This window comes from Venturia canescens, chromosome 6 (genome assembly GCF_019457755.1).
Source record: "Venturia canescens isolate UGA chromosome 6, ASM1945775v1, whole genome shotgun sequence".
Lineage (NCBI taxonomy): Eukaryota > Metazoa > Arthropoda > Insecta > Hymenoptera > Ichneumonidae > Venturia > Venturia canescens.
Window position 1 is genome coordinate 9,707,838 of NC_057426.1, and position 17,823 is coordinate 9,725,660.

General features: G+C 38.1%; 1 protein-coding gene and 1 long non-coding RNA gene across 4 annotated transcripts in view; one reads left to right on the plus strand and one right to left on the minus strand.

The window, feature by feature from the left end:
• Tps1 (Trehalose-6-phosphate synthase 1) overlaps positions 1–17,823 on the minus strand; it is a 28,903-nt gene that overhangs the window by 9,502 nt on the left and 1,578 nt on the right. The window contains exons 2-3 of one of the 2 annotated variants that reach the window (XM_043421173.1): positions 8,960–9,065; positions 4,981–5,137 (exon numbers count right to left, since the gene is read on the minus strand). In XM_043421173.1, coding sequence (XP_043277108.1) covers positions 4,981–5,137; positions 8,960–9,036 — 234 coding nt within the window. In that variant the 5' untranslated portion in view covers positions 9,037–9,065. Of the gene's footprint in view, positions 1–4,980; positions 5,138–8,959; positions 9,684–17,823 lie in introns of those variants that run through there. The other variant, XM_043421172.1, reaches the window with a different exon arrangement.
• Positions 15,857–17,580, plus strand: LOC122411994 (uncharacterized). Of its 2 annotated transcripts, XR_006261279.1 has the most exons (3): positions 15,958–16,632; positions 16,706–16,801; positions 17,064–17,580. It is a non-coding gene; the product is annotated as an uncharacterized lncRNA (long non-coding RNA). The 2 variants fall into 2 exon arrangements; XR_006261278.1 differs by having other exon boundaries at positions 15,857–16,632; positions 16,706–17,580.

The following is a 17,823-nucleotide window of genomic DNA, read 5'->3' on the forward strand; positions in this document are numbered from 1 at the left end:
TTTTTGTCAATTAATTGGATATTATTCGTCGCGATGGCCGTATTATTTACTCGTCGCGGATATAATGAAAAGCCATCGATGCGACGGGGACACGAACATAAATACCGAATAAAAGGAAAGAAAAAACGAGAAATCGGAGAGAAGCGAAATCATTTCGAAACGTCATTGGTCGAATGTCGACGGGGCTCGTCGTTTGTGATTGCCACACACGAGTGATACTGAGTGATAAGCTAATTGTCTTAGATACGAAACAAATGAGAATTTATAATGTTTCTTGCAAACTTAACGTCACGTGAGCTATTTCAAGACCACTAAGTTATTGTTCGTACGGGTGTGTGTGTGTTTGTTTTTCCATCTCCCAGTCCATCGGAATCGATACATCGATCGAATTCCTCTTTCATTTTCATTTTATTCGCCTCGTATTATTCGTATTGAAAAAAAGTGAACAAATCGACACGGCGTTGCCTCGAGTTGTCCTCCCTTTTTCAATATTTCGTATCGATGAATCGGAGGAATTGGAAATTGGAGGAATTTCGATACATAATTTTGTGTCCTCGTACACAAAAAAAAAGTGTGAAATCTACACACTCTCATTGTCATTTACGCGGATCCATTCGAATGGTCTGCTAGATACAAAACTTCAACTGCGAATACGAAAAAAAAGGATGAAAATAGATAATCTTATTATCTTATCGTTAAGGTAGTTCATGCACGAAACGATTTTCTCAAGAAAGTCTTGAAACTTACACAGAGTTTCAATGGGTACTCGACTCACACGCATTTCAAATTTCAAAGGCTTCGTCTTATTGGTTACTTAAATAAACGTGCTTAAATATGAAAAAAATCGTGCGTAAAAAATAATAAAAATATACAATAACAATGAAGTAAACTGCAGAATAGTAAACTATAATAATGAAAAAACCATAGTAATTTCGCCAGGGACGAATGAAATTTCGTGTTCAGTCAGTCGTCGACTCCCGATTAATTAATGGCTTGTAATTTCATTCGCGAAAAACTAAGTTAAAAAAATGTATTTCTCAATTTTGAATTAATGAGTCTAACATCAATTTAAAGTGATAATATCTTTAATTAGGAAGTAGAAATCGAGCCAATTTAGAAACCCATAAAGTATGATCCTACGGGCATGATCTACCTTAATATCGTTGAAAAAATGTGATATTTATATTTTTTGTCGTTAAATAAAAAATTGCGACGCTATTTCTGTGCTGGAGAAAAATGGAGGTTGCAATTGATGTGAGCCAGAAAATGAGTTTACGGAATGTAAAAATTTGGAAAAAATAGGACGAGTCGAATGAAGGAAAAATAAAATCAACATTTATTCAATGCTCGATTGAAAAGTATAATTGAAACGTTCCATAAAAATCATTGTTATTGGTGTCTCATTTATAAAATAAAAAATCACAGAAAGTAATAATTATGTCGAGTGTTCGCCTAGACCCCGCGTAACTAATAAAGCTTCGATAACCCAACGACCCTTTGAACGTCACGTCGATCACGTATTTCCAAACCACGTGGCTGAGCCCATAAGTAACGGGTCACGAATAACCACGTGACCATTATTTCATTCAATCGTGAAATCATTATAAATTTTCGATATTCAGTGAATAACATAGAAACGAGACGCGATCACGTGCTTTATCTTCGCACTATTTTTCAAACGCTGTACGAAAAGCAAACTAATTTTCTTATCAATTATACGAGAGGTTTTCGTTATCGCGATTGCATGACAATCTTCGTTTTGTTTTCCTCTTTTTCATCGCTTCCAACCTCGAGGAAGTCTCTGCTCGTAATTTCTCGTAATAATTTCAATAAAGCCAAACACCGAGGATCATGTAATCAAAAATATTCACTGCAAATATGACTCTGATGGCATTTTAATTAGATCGTTGTATACAGTTTCGCACAAGTCTCCACGTGATCATGGAATGCTAGACTGCTATCGAATTATTATAGTGGTGACGATACGGAAAATCTAATTAGATTAAATTGCACTGTTTTTTCCTACTCTTTCCTTCTTTATCTTCAGCAATCTTTCTGGCGTTTCTTCTCCTCCTTTACTCTCTCTCTCTCTCTCGCTCTTTCTCTGATTCTGCTACGAGTTTTTTCCACTTTTTCACACGTATTTTCTCCGTCGAATACATATCTGATGCACTCACACACACGCTTATATTTTTCTTTCGAAGCATTTAAAGAAAATCATCTCGGATCAAAGTTCAAAGATTCGTCAAGTTGAACGAATACCGAGAGAGAGGGAAGCCGAGACGGAGAGAGACAGAATTGAATCATGTCGAAGGCCACTCGATTCTGTATACATGCCAGTAAAAATCCTCATTTTTGTGTTTATCGCCAATCCGAATTGTTGAAAAATTTGTTGTCAATTGTCGAAATTTTTATTATTAGATATTCTTCAAGTACAGTGTCCGCGAAGAATATTCTCACGAAATTTCACAAAGATCGGAGGATTGGATTCGTAAAAACCATCAATCCGATCCATACCAAATTTATGCCACTTATTTATTATAATTATAGCTAGGGCCGGACGAAGGATTCCGTATTTTGTTGGAAAAAAATTTGTGACAAGAAAACCGAAAATTTGGCACCCCAAAAAATGAATTTTCTGTTAAAACTGTCGCCATTTTTTTGAATCAACATTTTTACAAATCCTTCGGTCCAGGCCCAAGCTGTCACTATAATAAATAAATGGTATAACTTTGGTATGAATCGGATTAATAGTTTTTTAGTTATCATAACAACTGATGCTCAAAAAAAGGTGCTACTGGAATACAGCTGGAGTTGCGGCATTTTGAGAAATATTTTGATTAAAAAAATTGTACAGGTACGTAAACATATGCGCTAACGAATGTCGTTCACAGTTTTTCAGTAAACATTTATTTTCTTGTCGACAAGAAAATCAAGAAAATCACGTTTTTTCGCCCGCCGCGAGTGTACAAAGTCCTTAAAGACTACATGAATTAGATCAAATTACACGAATGAGTGATTCGCTCGAGGAAAAAATGAAATTGAAAGTTGAATGATCCGGAACTCTCGAAAAACGTTTTTAATCAATATTTTTTTTCATCATTTGTCAAAATTCGTAATTAGACAATTCGAATTGTCGAATTGCCGAGACAATGGAAATTCGAAATGCTTTTCAAATTGATTTGGCCCCCGATCAAAAGTTCATTCACATTCAAACATAAATACTAATCCACTTATCATGAAACAGTGAAAACTATTCGAATCGCTGAGCGTCGTTGAAACTACGAACATTAAAAAATCTATTAAAAAGGAAGCAACGTTTTTATTCCCATGACTTGGGACGGTTAACGGTAAACCCGTTTCAGATAATTCCGTTAAACTTTTTGCCAACATTTCCATTTCGAATGATAAAAAATTCCGTCGGATCATTTCCGTGATCTCGTGGAAAATCTCCATTGTTGATGACGAGTAATAAATTCCTTCATTTATAAGAAAATCCACTTCAATTTCCGTAACGAATCATCTGCAAATCTACAAGTTTTCTGCAAACACGAGATATTCGTAAAATGACCAAAATCCCTTCGGGTTTCGCAACACGATTGAGAATATTCCCGAATTTTTCGACTCCGTTCTGTCTGTGTTTGCAAATTTGTAAAAATTTATCATTTTCGGAGTAAAAAAAAAAATCGATTCACTCAAATATTGTGATTTCGATAAAATTTTTGGATTCCCGTAAAATAGAAATTAAAATTTTAGTCCTCGTTCATTGATGACGAAAAATTGATGAGTCGGTTACCGGAGGATTGAAATTCAAGTAAATTCCATCAATGATAATGCGAGAGTGAGCGGCGTTGAGAATAATCAATACCGAATGGGCCCCCGAGACACTAACGACATTCTGGGAGGCATAAAGCGAAGACGCAGTTGATTGATTTCGCGTTGATACGTGAAGTGCACTTACACGTTCAAGGCCGATTGAGAAAACAAGTATGAGCGAAAACGAATGTGCGAATGACACATTGCGTGTTTATTATTATATTTTTGTCTCCTCAGAACTAACAAATGAAGAGCGTTGTAAACAAAAAGTCATTTATTCTCGTACACAAAGTGTTAATTATCGCGACTCCGCTCGAGGGGAACGTGCTTTATTCATAATTCGAACTATCAATTGGTGGCTAGAGGCAACATCCGCGAAACTGAAAAATACGAGAAATTATCAAATCCGTTCGGATTAATCCGGTTTCAACCGTGCATCGAGATCGGCCAATGAAAAGCGATTAAAAAAATCGTTTTATCGCAAAATATTTATGAATTGTTATCTTACGATGAAAAATTAGGTTTTTTGTTCCAGAAAAGTGAACAGCGAGCTCGTTTCTCCGTCGAGATATATTTTATCATTATCTATCAAAATCGTTAATTCGATTGCTGACGTTAACTCTGTTATTTCCAAGCACGAAACTCCGTTCGCGGACGGTTTCAACATTTTCATCGAAACTCGCGTTCAATGTTGTTTCTCTATCGGCTCGCCTGTTGCATTCTCAAAATCTATGAGTTACCTTTCGACATGTGGCCAAGCGATTTACAAGTAGAATCTTAAAATAAACCAATTCACTTGGTGCGCCGAGTGCATCGACCACCGAGCCCTGGTCGAAGCGAATTGCAACGAAAAATCGAGGTTGAGCCAATATTTTTGAGATTCATTAGATTTTTTCAGCACTAATGAGCGTCGAAATCTCGTTTCATCTGAATTTTATATCCGAATAATTGGATCAACACTCAGTTGGTGTTCGACATTACTAAAAAATTTCATTGACAAGGAAAAATCTTGATCAGTCGCTTATTCGAGTAGCTCCGATCATTTCCGATTCGTGTTTGAATAATTTTTTTTGGCTGATTCGAGTACTCCGAAGAGCTTGAGAAAAATCTCAAAGTTCCACTCAACTCTGGATGTTTCTATCGAAATAGCGACAAAATGCTTACCTTGCTGGACAGGAGACCGGATGTCGGAGTTTTGTCGTTAGGATCAGATTCGGGGATCGGTTCGTTGCAATTTTCCATGTGCATCCCAGGCCATCCCACCCAAACGCCCTTGCCACTGATGACCACCGGGGCCACAGCGGTGACGAGACCACCAGCGCTGCGGAAAGAGCAATAACTTTAGGAAAATCTGCTCCGATGTGTCGTCAATGGAGACGCCAGAATTCCTGATGGCTTCGTTCATCTCGAAGCGGACATTCGGCTCGATTTCTTTCGCGTACGAAAGCACTCTGCACAATAAACTCGACGGCAATCGACTATGGTAAAAAGTTTGAATTTCAGGGTTTGAGTCGAGCCTCAACAATCCTTTTAGGATTTTTCCGCCGCGCATATAAATCGGAACGGGAGACATTGCTATGAAGAAAAGGAGATTTAGTTCAAGTGTGCGCGGAAGTGCGCGCTCGGTCCTAAACGGCGTTGGCCTTCGATATAATTATAGTATCGTTAAACTCGACGCGATCTTATTCCCTGGGCATTCGAACATTGAGCAAAACAGAGTGCAAAATGTTCGCTGGATCTTAGCATTCCGAGTCGGAATAAAACAAAGTGAGTATTCGTCGATCGAATCGCGATTGTGAAACGGATGATATGATGGAGCAGTGACAAGAAACACAGCGACTTCAAAAATTTTGGATTTCACGGTTGAGCTGAAAAGAGAGCGAATAAAAAATAATCGCGTGCACTTCGTATCTCAACTTTTCGTTCTGGCCGAGTTATTCGACTGCAAAATGTAAGCGAACAATTCCTAGTCAAAGTGGGTGCAACTCGATTTTAGCAATCGGCCGATTGAATTTTCGTGCGTTCGTTAAAAAAGTATTTTTCAACGCTCAAGAGCGAAGTAAGACGAAACTCGGATTTTAAGAGCTCGTAAACACAGTCTGGATGCTCGTAAATTTATAAAAAAGAAGTAAGAATTCGCTGAGCACGCTCAGGATTGAACCCTCGACCCTTAACTCGAGTTTGGTGCTCCGAACAGATGTTAGAAACTTTCAAACTCGTTTATCAGACCACCCAGTCGGAGCTCGATAACGATTTTAAAAAATGTCTCTCCTCGCGTGTATTTTTCGATCTCGTTCGCTCGACGATGTTTATCGTTACGTAAAATTAGGGAATTGAGCTAATAATTCATTATTCCGAATCAACGCAATTATCCGAATTTCGATAAAGCACGGCGAGAATCGATAGAGTTTTTTGCGTATTAATCAAACTATTTTGACGCTTGTAATCCATCGGGAATCGCTGTTGTTCCTCGGGATGGGATAATCGAATAAGTTCAATGATTTTCTGTGCACGAGACCCGACAAAATTGGGCGTTTTTAATCGGCACGTATTCCGATATCGTCGCGGCTCCGTTCGACGATTTTCATGTGCTTTTTTATGCGAGTCTTCCTTCGCGTTGGGCAACCGTTGTTTGCACAATCATAGGCACCGACCAAAGTTTTTTCTTCACTCTTTCGGGGCCCTATTTTTAACGAGCCCGCGGCCGAGTCGTTAAATGCATTTGTTTATTGAGACAGACCGCTTAGATGTTTTTCCGAGGGGGACGATCGGAGTAACGGAGAGTAATATTTTTTAAGCGATAACCGCATGCCCCCGCCGTCTTGTTTTCTCGCTTTTTTTTACCATTTCGTATTAAACATTCCTTTTTTCTTTTTTTTTTTTTTTTTTTCTTCTCTTCAAGTTATCATCTCATCTGCGAAATGAGGACGAGCTCCTCGGCTTCCATCATAAGCACGCTCTATACGTCGCTTCTAGAATTAATGTTATTAAAACGATAGTCATGCGTTCGCCACATGATTTTTAGCGGGAAGGAGCTTTCAAACGTTCTCGACAAATCGAGCACTTCATTTAACCGTGAGTGCGAGCGAGAGAGCTGCAAATTTCGAAATCTAAATTCTTTGACACAGTTTGACCGATTGAGGTACTCCCTTCACGAACCCGAATATTCTACAAATAAGTGATTTTAAATAGCAGTGACGTTAAAGTGCGTGCGAATAGATTGGCGAAATTTCAGGTCATCGAACATTCAATGAAGAATGAATACTTGAAGAATCGTGGAGATTCCATCAAGACCAGATTTCTATTCAATAATTCATGTAGTAGATAATTTTAAATTCCTGATACAAACTGTCTCACAGATAGAAAAAATTGAAGGTATCGATCGCGACGATAAACACAAAAGGTTACCGAATGCTTAAAAGAGATCTGATATTGACGATAGAAGTTGGACAATAGAAGCAGAAGCTTTTGCTGCTGGGTAACCGCGACTTCTCAGAGGTTAGAAATCAGTCCAAATTTCGAGTGCTCCGATTTTCGTAACCAAAAAACACGCTCATGCGAAAGGAATACCTTAAACAAGGCTCTGTCAGCCGATTTTTGCCATCGTTCTACGCAGGCTGACAGAGCCTTTTTTTAATCGGTCGAACTGTCTCAAAGAATTTTTATTTCGAAAATTCCAAGTGAGGTCAGTCGACTGATCCGTACTCTTAAGGAGGAACATCATAGCGTGAGAAAAGTGGTGATAGCTTAATGAAACTTTTACAATACATTTCTGGATATATTTTCTATAGCCTCTCCAATTTTTAAGCCATTTCATTCAGCCATTTTTTAGTAAATCATTTACAAAATTTGAATATTTAACTTCTACGCATAAGAAATAACTCCACAGGCCCCACGATACTCAGAAACAAATAAAAAATGGTGAGAGGTTTTAAAAAAGGACTCCTTCACAGTTAGAGCTCTAAAGAACATGTGTGCAAAATTGGAGGTCGTTTAATTCCGCCATTTTTTAATATGTCACGTAAATTCCACCCAAAAATCACGTTTTTTTCGAAACGAAGCAAACGGGGTTTACACAACCTAGATAACTTGAATAAAAACAATAAAATTCGTATTTACGAAGCTGAAGTTCCCCCTTAAATATCCGCCGCGAAGATTTTTCGCATCTAGAAAATTTCGACGTGGTTCCGCTCAGTGAAAAATGAATTTTGCACAACGGGCGTTACGCGGGCTCCACGCCGATCGTGAATTTGTCAAAAGCGATTTTCGCTTCGTACTTTTCCTCGAATGGCTCAGATTTAGTCTGGCCCAGCAGTGGCAAGGATCACTGACGTTCACGAAGCACCTGATAAGGGAAACGCGGTAGCTCTTTGATATCGCCATTCGTCGAAATTTGTAGCGAGAAAAAATAGTCCGCGTGACTCCGAAATCTGGTGGCAACAATTTCATCGACGATCGTCCCCTTCGAACACGGTTTTTCAATGATCAGAAAATTTTAACTTGCAGCACTGGCCAACGAGCACATTGATCCATGGAATGGAACAATAAAAACTTGATCAAGCGCAATAAACAGAATTTTTAATCTGCAAAACATCGCGAAAAGTACGCTCGTATTTTGATCAATCGAATTCAACTGTAACCCCAAATTTAGTGTTTCTTTTTCCAATTATATAAACTTGAATCCTCCTCTGCAATGCTGCAATTTGTCTTCGCACGAAGTTATGAATGGTTTATTATGCCACTGACACACTTTCTCGAGTTTCATTCCGCTAACGAATGTTTAACTGAGAACAGTGATTTGTTGACTCAAGAAAATATTTGTCGAACCGGCAAATCGTACAAAATGGAATTAGTTGACTCGACAGAGGTTCCGTTCATTCAATCGCTCAATTTGCTGGCTCAACCGAATATTGATTCCTGCAACGAAAGCGCGTCGTTGGACCAGCGAAATTTCCTTGAGCCCCCGAATTTCATTCTGTTCGCGAGGATTCGTTGATCGAACAGAATTTTCGTAGAACGAACGAATAATTTTGAAATAAGTGGTATGAGCACATCGAGTTTTCGCCTTTTCAATGGCCAATTATTGTTCGTGAGAAATGGGAAAAAGTGAGTGAGAAATGAGGAGATAAGAAGGGTTACTGACCTCGCTTTACGTTCCAATAGGCCAGTGGTATCGTTCCTCTTGAGTACGAAAGGCAGCCTGTTGCTCACGACGATCATACTTCCGGTGGAAGTGAAGCTCCCGGGTTCTGTAGACATTGCGACGAGGGGGTTTATATTGAGAAACTCTTATTAATTCAGACGAGTTCACAAATAGGGGCAATGGCCGTCGACTCGAATGTTTTTCACGTGAAAAGAAGTTCTCTCTTCGCCTGTCCTCCTACACAATATGCCTAAAGAAAGGAGCGCAGTTTCCGGAAGTTTCGAACGTCAGTTTAGTTTGAGATAGTCGGGCTCCAGAAGCGCGTCGATGAAGGAGTGAACACTTTCTCGCGGTCTTTTTCTCCCTGTTCGTCCGAAGTTCCTCGCACAAAAATCCGTTCGTCCACGATAGTCGAACGCGTGATGAAATTTGGCTAAAGACCCATGATCGGTGCTTCGGTTTTGTGCTTTTTTTTCTTCCTCCTCGACGACGTTCTCGAATGCTTTACTATAATCGACTACGAAAATAAAAACTCGGAGATTCTCCCGATCCTGCACGCTGCCGACGTACGTGTGGGTGCGTTAATGCAAGGAAGAGAGAAAAGAGAAGGAGAGAGAGAGAGAGAGAGGAAGAGAGAGAGAAAGATGAATGTTGATATGTTGGCGGTCCGAAGCACCAAAGTAGCACTGAAGTGATGGCTTGAGGAACGACTCGGTTTATTGGAGTTAGTCTCGGTCACGACTATTTGGTTCAAAGTGCGCTTTTGCGGTGCTCTCCTCCGTATCGATATGGAGGCCGCGACCCCGAGAGAGTCACCACACATGTACACAAATCTTTCATGATTCTTCTCTTCGTCTTTGTCCCTTCCTCCCTCCCCCGCCCCCTCTCTTTCTCACTTGCGAGACAATTTCTCGTATTATGATGTCTTCCCATTCCTCTCAACGCTCATCTCATTCTTCTCGATCTCTTTTTCTCCCTCTCGCTTATTCGATCTATCGTCATTTCGCTTCCTTTGACGTTCCTCCGATGTCTCCCCCCCCCTGCTCCCACCCTTAGCGGTTCTCCACCGCTCCCAACAGTTCGGGGTTATCTTGTTATCGTTGAATTTTCTGATAGACTGAATACACACGTACGCGAACGTACCGAGTCGCTCTCACACGAGCTTCAATAAATGAGCCCCCGCCTCGAAAACCTATGCACGTATCAAACTTTTGGATGTTTGTAATAACGCGATCAATCGCTTCGAAATTCTCCAACGAAATTCAACATTTCTGCGGCTAGAATTTTTCAACGGATTTTCAAATGGCTCTCACTCGTCGAAACGCTGTCAATTCTTTCATTGTTACCACCGCCGCCATCTTGGAGAACGGTCACCGCGTCCTTATGCTCGCCATCGAATACTAACGAGCCGCAGTGCAATTTTACTTTCGACGATCGAGCGATATCCCGTTGTTTTATTTCTGTTCATTTTATTTTAATATTCATTTTTTTCGACTAATCCTATTTTCAGATTCATACGAAAGACGCACGAGGAATGCTATGGGCGTGGCCAGAAAAAGGGAACGGAAATAACGAAAAAACAATGGAATATAAACGGGCAGAAATACGGAAGAATGCAAAATATGGTGAAGATTAAGGAAGTTGAAGCGATATATATGATGACATGATACGAAAAAATACATTAGATTTTATTATTCCAAAATAATGGATTGAAAATTTACGTGAATCTTGTTGAATAGCGCTTAATTATGTGTGAAAAATTGAAGAGGTTTCACCGCCTAGTAATCGAGATATTCATTGTCGAAAATGGCAAGGTTAAACATGGGCTCTTATGGAAGCTTTCAAAAAATTGCAAACTTCAACAATAAATATCTCAATTTCACGACGGTGAATCATCGGCATATCCCGCCAGAAGTTTAATACTGTCTTAAGCATTCTGTTTTAAAAATTTTTATGTGCAAAGTTGGAAAATAGTTTTAACATAAGATACGCTTCAACCTCCTTAAACGCGGAAAAAAACGGCAAGACAAAGTAGGGGAAACCAGACCAAAACGTGGTATGTGAAAAAGTTACGAATTTTTTAAAATTTCTCCAATTTTTTATTCATTTATTGATTTATTTATTTATTCAATTAGAGAAACAGCTACGAATTCATGGATTACGTGTAAAAAGAAGCAGGCAAGTTTCATGAAGTTTCCCAACAAACGCTTTGCCCCTGAATCATTAAAAACCTATTGTATTAGATAACCTCGCCAATTTTCAGATTTTCAACTCCGATGGTTTGTCCGTGAGAGTGGTTTGAAAAACGCTGTGACGTCATAAATCGACATATTCGCGTGAACGAGTGCGGCAGGGCTCGTGCTCGCTTTTCTTTTACACTTTCGTTTTTTCTTTCAATACTTGGCGTCGAGCCGCGACCGCGTCTCTTGATGAGCAATATTTTGTAGTATTAGAACAGCGGTGAAATAGAAAATTTCACAATTCTTTACAGCGTACTTTGTTTCATCTCCAGAATTTTTTTTTCCCCAAAAGATACAAAAAATCACGTCACAAATCATCAACTCCTCGGTTCTTAAAAATATGAAATGGACAAAGGATCTCACAGTTTCAAGGAAAAACAATTTTTCCTCGTGTCCCCTTCATCTTTTTTAAGGAGGGTCGCTAGCGACGATACAATCTTGCCATGCTAAACCATGGTAAATACATTTAAAATTTCAAAATTATAAGAATTTAATAAAATTTGGTGAACATATTCTTTAGTGCCAAATTTGACAATACAAATTTTTTAAGATTTTTCTTCTGTACAGTTATCGAATAATTGATCACTAAAGTTCACGTGTATAAGCATAGCGTTTCTTTATATATAGGTATACATTCCGGGCATAAGAGATCTGCTTTAATGCGTAATTACTCGATAACTAAGCAGAAGAAAATTTTGAAAAAAATTGTGTCTTCGCACTTGACGTTGAAGAACATTATCACCAAATTTGATCAATTTCTTATCATTTTGACGAATGTAGCCACCCTCCTTAAGCTCTGAGGGAAGCAGGCGAGGTGCGGACCCGAATGGCGAACCGTTAAGGTAATCTATCGATTGTCCAGTCGGTAAAAATCCTGCTGCACAGTTTATTCCGAGCAGTTTGATGGTCGAAAGAAAATATGAGTTACACGCTATTCTTATTTTATCAGAAAACAAGATGCAATTTGTATTTTCCTCAAAAAATCAATAATGTCCGAGATAACCGTGCAACCATTTTGCATCTATCGCTCTCGTACTCACGAAACTGATAGAACTCCTTAAAACGGAGACAGAGAGATTTTGCAATTTTATCGAAGAATATCAGATGACGATTTTCAATGTTACCACAGCATGAATCTATAATTTCCTTTGTATGCATCAATTTGGACTCGGTTGTCTTGTCACTGATCATTCGAAACGAGAATTCTCGAACCCTCGATTCCCTAAGGGATGGCATGAAAAATGGTGAAGTGAAAAAAGTGGGAATTCATCGTGTAGAAAGTTGCTTAGATCATTTTCCCGGTTTTATAATCTTTCGAATTGCGAAATTTTCCTAGACCAATGTCGTGGGTCAATTTTTTCAACGATAGACAAGAATATTATTTTTTCTCATTGAAATCCGGGAAACCTCATCGATAAATAAACTACATTAATCACGATGTCTCGGTCTCTCGAGAAAAAGAAACAAAATACCGTAAAAGAACTTGCGAGCGATCAATAAACCCGAATTTTTGAGCTGTTATCGCTTGAATGGTAAATGAAGATGCAAAGCGATCGATATTTGCATTTCCAAGAGCATTTGAAGGGAAGATTGTATGACCGAAGCTCCGAGCGCAGCGACACTGGAGTGGAAAATTTTGGGTGGTTCATTCAACAGCTGTAATAAGCTTACACTCAGGTTTGGTTGGCACTGCCATTGGAATTGTCTAATTGAGATTAGACAAAGATTTATATGGACACAATTACAGTGGAATTTTCAAAATACGTTAATCGCTCGCCCAGTATCACGAGGTCGCATGTGTTCACGTTTATCTTTTCATTTATCCATCTGCAAATATAACTTTAGGCAGAACAAACGTCATTAAACTTGAAATGAAAAGGAAAATGTAAATACGAAGAAGGCAAGGTCCTTCGCGATGGCTTATCGCCCCTTAAAAGACTTTAAACTTTCGTCGAAGATTTGAAAAACCTTAAAATTACGTGAAAAAAATGATTTATCAGTAAAGGTCATTCAACCACGTTGAAAAAATACACGAAACTCGAACTTGAAATCTTGAAAGATTTTCCGATTAATTTATCAATGTTAACAAAATGCCTAGGAATACTGAGAAATAATTTATTTCTACCTCAAGCCTCGCATTGGTTTTTAAAAAATTAGTGACTTAATAAAAATTAGTAAAAATTAGAAAAATTAGTAAAAAAAAAAACCGCGACAATTTCCGAGGGCTAAATACACCGAAGAAATCGTAAGCGAGGACAAAAACTCGACAATTATATTTTAAGGTAGATCATGCCCGATCGTATTTCATGGATGTCTAAATTGGACCGATTTTTACTAGTGTCAGAATTATTAATTCGAAATTGTAAATAGATTTTATCAACTTATCTCATGGCGAATGAAATTACAAGCTATCCAATCAATCGGGGGCGAAAATACTATAGTTTTTTATGTAAAAAATCCCATTAGAGAACACAAAGGGAAATGGATCAAGAAAAAAGTATTAATAAAAAGACAGAAGGCTGTGACAGGAACGGGCCAAGCCAAGAAGAAATAAAATACCGAAATAAGCAAATGTGAGGTTATACGAGTGCACGTTACCATTTTCATTCAATCTTTCGTTTCAATCGTTTACATATTAAGATAATGGATCAGTCGGTAATCACACCTCGAATTTTTGAAATTGAAACTCTTTGACATCGTTCGTCCGATTAAAATAATAAAAATGTCATCGTACGTAGCACGATCGCAAAAATCCGATGAAATTTTTATTTTTTTGATCAGACGAACGATGTGGAAAAATTTCCTTATCAAATTTTGCAACTATCTCTCTCGCACTCACGGTTGTGATTACCGACTGATCCATCATCTTAAGGGTGAATGATACAAAAGTCAAAATAATTAGAAATTGATCAAATTTGGTGATAATGTTCTTCAACATCAAGTGCGAAAACACAAATTTTTTTCAAAATTTTCTTCTGTTTAGTTATCGAGTAATTACGCATTAAAGCAGATTTCTTATGCCCGGAATGTATACCTATATATATGGAAACGCTATGCTTATACACGTCAACTTTAGTGATCAATTACTCGATAACTGTGTAGAAGAAAAATCTTAAAAAATTTGTATTGTCAAATTTGGCACTAAAGAATATGTTAACCAAATTTTATAAAATTCTGAACTTTTTGAAATTTTTTATGCTTTTAGCATGGTTTAGCATGGCAACATTGTATCGCCTGTACCGAAACTCCTTAAAGTTCACGTGTATAAGCATAGAGTTTACATGTATACAGTTATACATCTCGTGCATAAGAACTTCGATTTAATGCTCAATTATTCGATAACCATGTGGTAAAAAAATTTGAAAAATATTGTATTCGTATACTTGATGCTAAAGAATATTATCACCAAATTTGATCAAATTCTGATTATTTTCATTTCGTGATCCACCCTCCTTAATTGCTGAGTCAACTTCAATTACATATATCTCGGGTTCGGGATGGTGAAACTTGTTAAAATTTTATAGAGGTGATTCATATGTTAAACAAAATACGTATGCCAAATTTAAATAATTTCCTAATTCAACTGTCTCGTGGAGGAACCACCTTAAAGTAATATATTTGTTTTTACTAGTAAGACAATCGGCTCGAATTTTTTCCCAAACCTTCATTATTTACTTCACTGTTGTTTAGATTGCAAACAAAGTGATTTCAAACTTTATTCGAGTATTTTTTTAACGCGTCACTAGCCGCCCCAGGCACTGTCACAACCGTCCTTGAGATGTGCTCGGTTGTGACAACTTCCCTTCTTTTTCTAACTCACTCATATGAGCTGAGCTTCTCGTTAAGCTTACTAGCAAAAATCGTCACAACCATAGCCAGTCTCCCCTACAATGAATTCTTCATTTATAACGAAAAGTTGTTCTTTGATAAAGAATATTGGAGGGGAGCTTGTGCATAACCTCGGAAAATCATTAAACCGAATTTCAGATTTTTTTTAAGCAAAATCCACGATAAAATTGACGTGAAAAATATAACAATTCTTCTTGCTCCATTCGTTCAAGATTATCTCGTAATTTTTAGTGAGAAAAAATCCAGAATGTTCAAGCCAGCAAGTGGAAAAAATGAGGTCAAACCATTTTTTGCCTGTGCCTAATTCGATTTAGTCGACGATTCTCGCACAAGAGCATTGAACAATTGGAAAATGTATCGACTCAATCTACTTTCCGATTTATTCGCTCGTGGATCGACTGAAACCGTGACTGAAACTGAATTCACACAAAATTTGAAGTAATAATACCTCCGCAAGGCTAACCGAAAAAAATGTCACGTTCCGATGAAAAAAATGCCCTCGACGAATAGCAATGATAAATAAAGTCCCTAGAGCTGCGATCACGTTGTGAGGAACACGTGGTGATACCGCTAATAACCGATTACGTAGACGCAAAATACATAGCGCGTGCTATACCGAGCCACCGATGTAAACACGCTCAGTGCTACTGTCTGGATTGGCATGCGTCACTCACGTGTTTCTCCGAGTAAATTCATCAGTTGATCACGCGTCAATGTCACGCACAAAGAATGTATTATTGCTTTGCGATCGGTACTGATGTTTGGGGAAATCTACTAAAAGCCTGTTTCGTGCAGTTGCAAAATTTCCACTTCGAATGAATTATTGCTGGGGGTTTACAGGCGAGATATCATTTTACTTTCCTCTTGCACTACATTTTATTTTTCCAATTATCAACGACACCTTGAGACTTTATCGTTGGAAACGAGCTCGAGACTTTATTTCGTATTCTTTACTATACTAACAACTTATTTTATTTAATACGTTATTCGCTCGCGTCGCGCCGTCTTGCGAGAGGATGGTGACAACATAGAAATTCCCCGCGGACTGCGAATCTGTCAGAGTACAATTCTTCATTTTTTTCGTGGAAATAAATCTATGACGAAAGGTTAATATGAGAAACTGGGGAAAAACGGGGTTTTCCTTACTCTCTCGAACACCAACGAATGTATTGTTGAGGCATGGAGGAGCTCTCCTCAAAAACTGGTGGGGGTTCTCTTTTACTACGCTTCAATCCAACGCACCTCGGTTGCCTCGAGTTCTGTCAAAAAGCAGTCCAAAAATATGGAATTTCCTGGAAGAATATAATAAAACGCAGGAAGAATGGAAAAACAGACAATTTCCGCAAATTTTGAAGCCCCCGTTTCGCTCGGATCTCCTCTATATATCGACAAAATAGTGAAACTGAAGTTGCTATATCGTTACGAGTTTGTATAATTTTTGCTTCTTGCCTAACGTCATTAAGAAAATTTCAAGTCAAATCTAGACAAAAACTATTTGAGGGTCACCGCTTAAAAAATGTACACGAAATCATAAACTCGGAAAGTCAACGGATCATTCGTGGAAAAATGCTAACGCGGAGGAAGGTATGTATAATTCTATAGCTGTGGTATTAATCGTATACATCATAAGCTAGAGAACAAAGTTTTCATTTTTTAGTGTAACTGGCAAGTAGAACGGTGGTGATGGAGACTCGGTAGAGTCTCGGGACAGTTACATCGACAGCCCTGTCGTTTGCCGGCCCAAACTATACTTGTTCGTATCCCGTATTTTTGTTGTGTATTATTTCTTATCTATGTTCGTGTATTTATTCAAAGAAGCTTAAATGTTCATACAATTACACGATTAACTGTAAAAATTCACGTTTAGATTTTATTAGCATCAGCAGGTCCCAATAACACAGTTTTAGTCCAATTGAATTTCGACCAAATTGTCGACATAAATAACCTCTATATTTTCACGTCATGGAGAATTATATTTGTTTCTTTGTAAAGAACGTGAGTTGTGATTTTCACAGATATTTACCACTCGGGATTCACGAGTTAACGATATAAACAACTGACAGGGCTCGAGAATATATACCGAGTTCCGAAGTTTCTCGCGAGGGCTGCGCCACATGAGTTGTACAGTGAACGTATATAAAAAAACCTTGTATTTATCATCATTTTTTTCCGTTGCCCATAAAATTGTTTTTACAGAGATAAAGAGGCTCGATATCGCATGAATCCCTTAGTTTTTTCGTAGTGATTAGAGTAACATGCAGTGCATTTAGTTTCATGGAAATCGAACTGATGTATTAGACATCGGGAATAACGTTTCATTGAAAATTTCATTCGATTCGAAATTCGATGAACAATAACCTCAAAAATGCTCCTCGTTATGCTGATTGCATTATTCATTCAAATAAAATCCAATCGAGATGCCGTCGAAATTCTAATAAGTAATAAAATTGAAAAGTAATGATAGTGTGCAGTGAATTATGTTATCCAATATGTTTATAATGGTGCGAATAAATTTTGTGCATGACAAAATGACATTTTTCTATGATTTTCTCTCTCTTCTATTATTATTCATAAACAATGAGCGTTCGAGGCGTGATAGTTCGAACGTTTACCACACCAAGCGGCACTACCGGCGTAACGAAATCATCACCACGTGTTCCCAAAAGTATATTTCACTCGGTTTCGTCGTCAGTCTCGACAAAGATATCGCAACAAGACAATTTGTGTTGACACCTCTACATACACATCATGAAACGCTATCTATTCATGCGATTT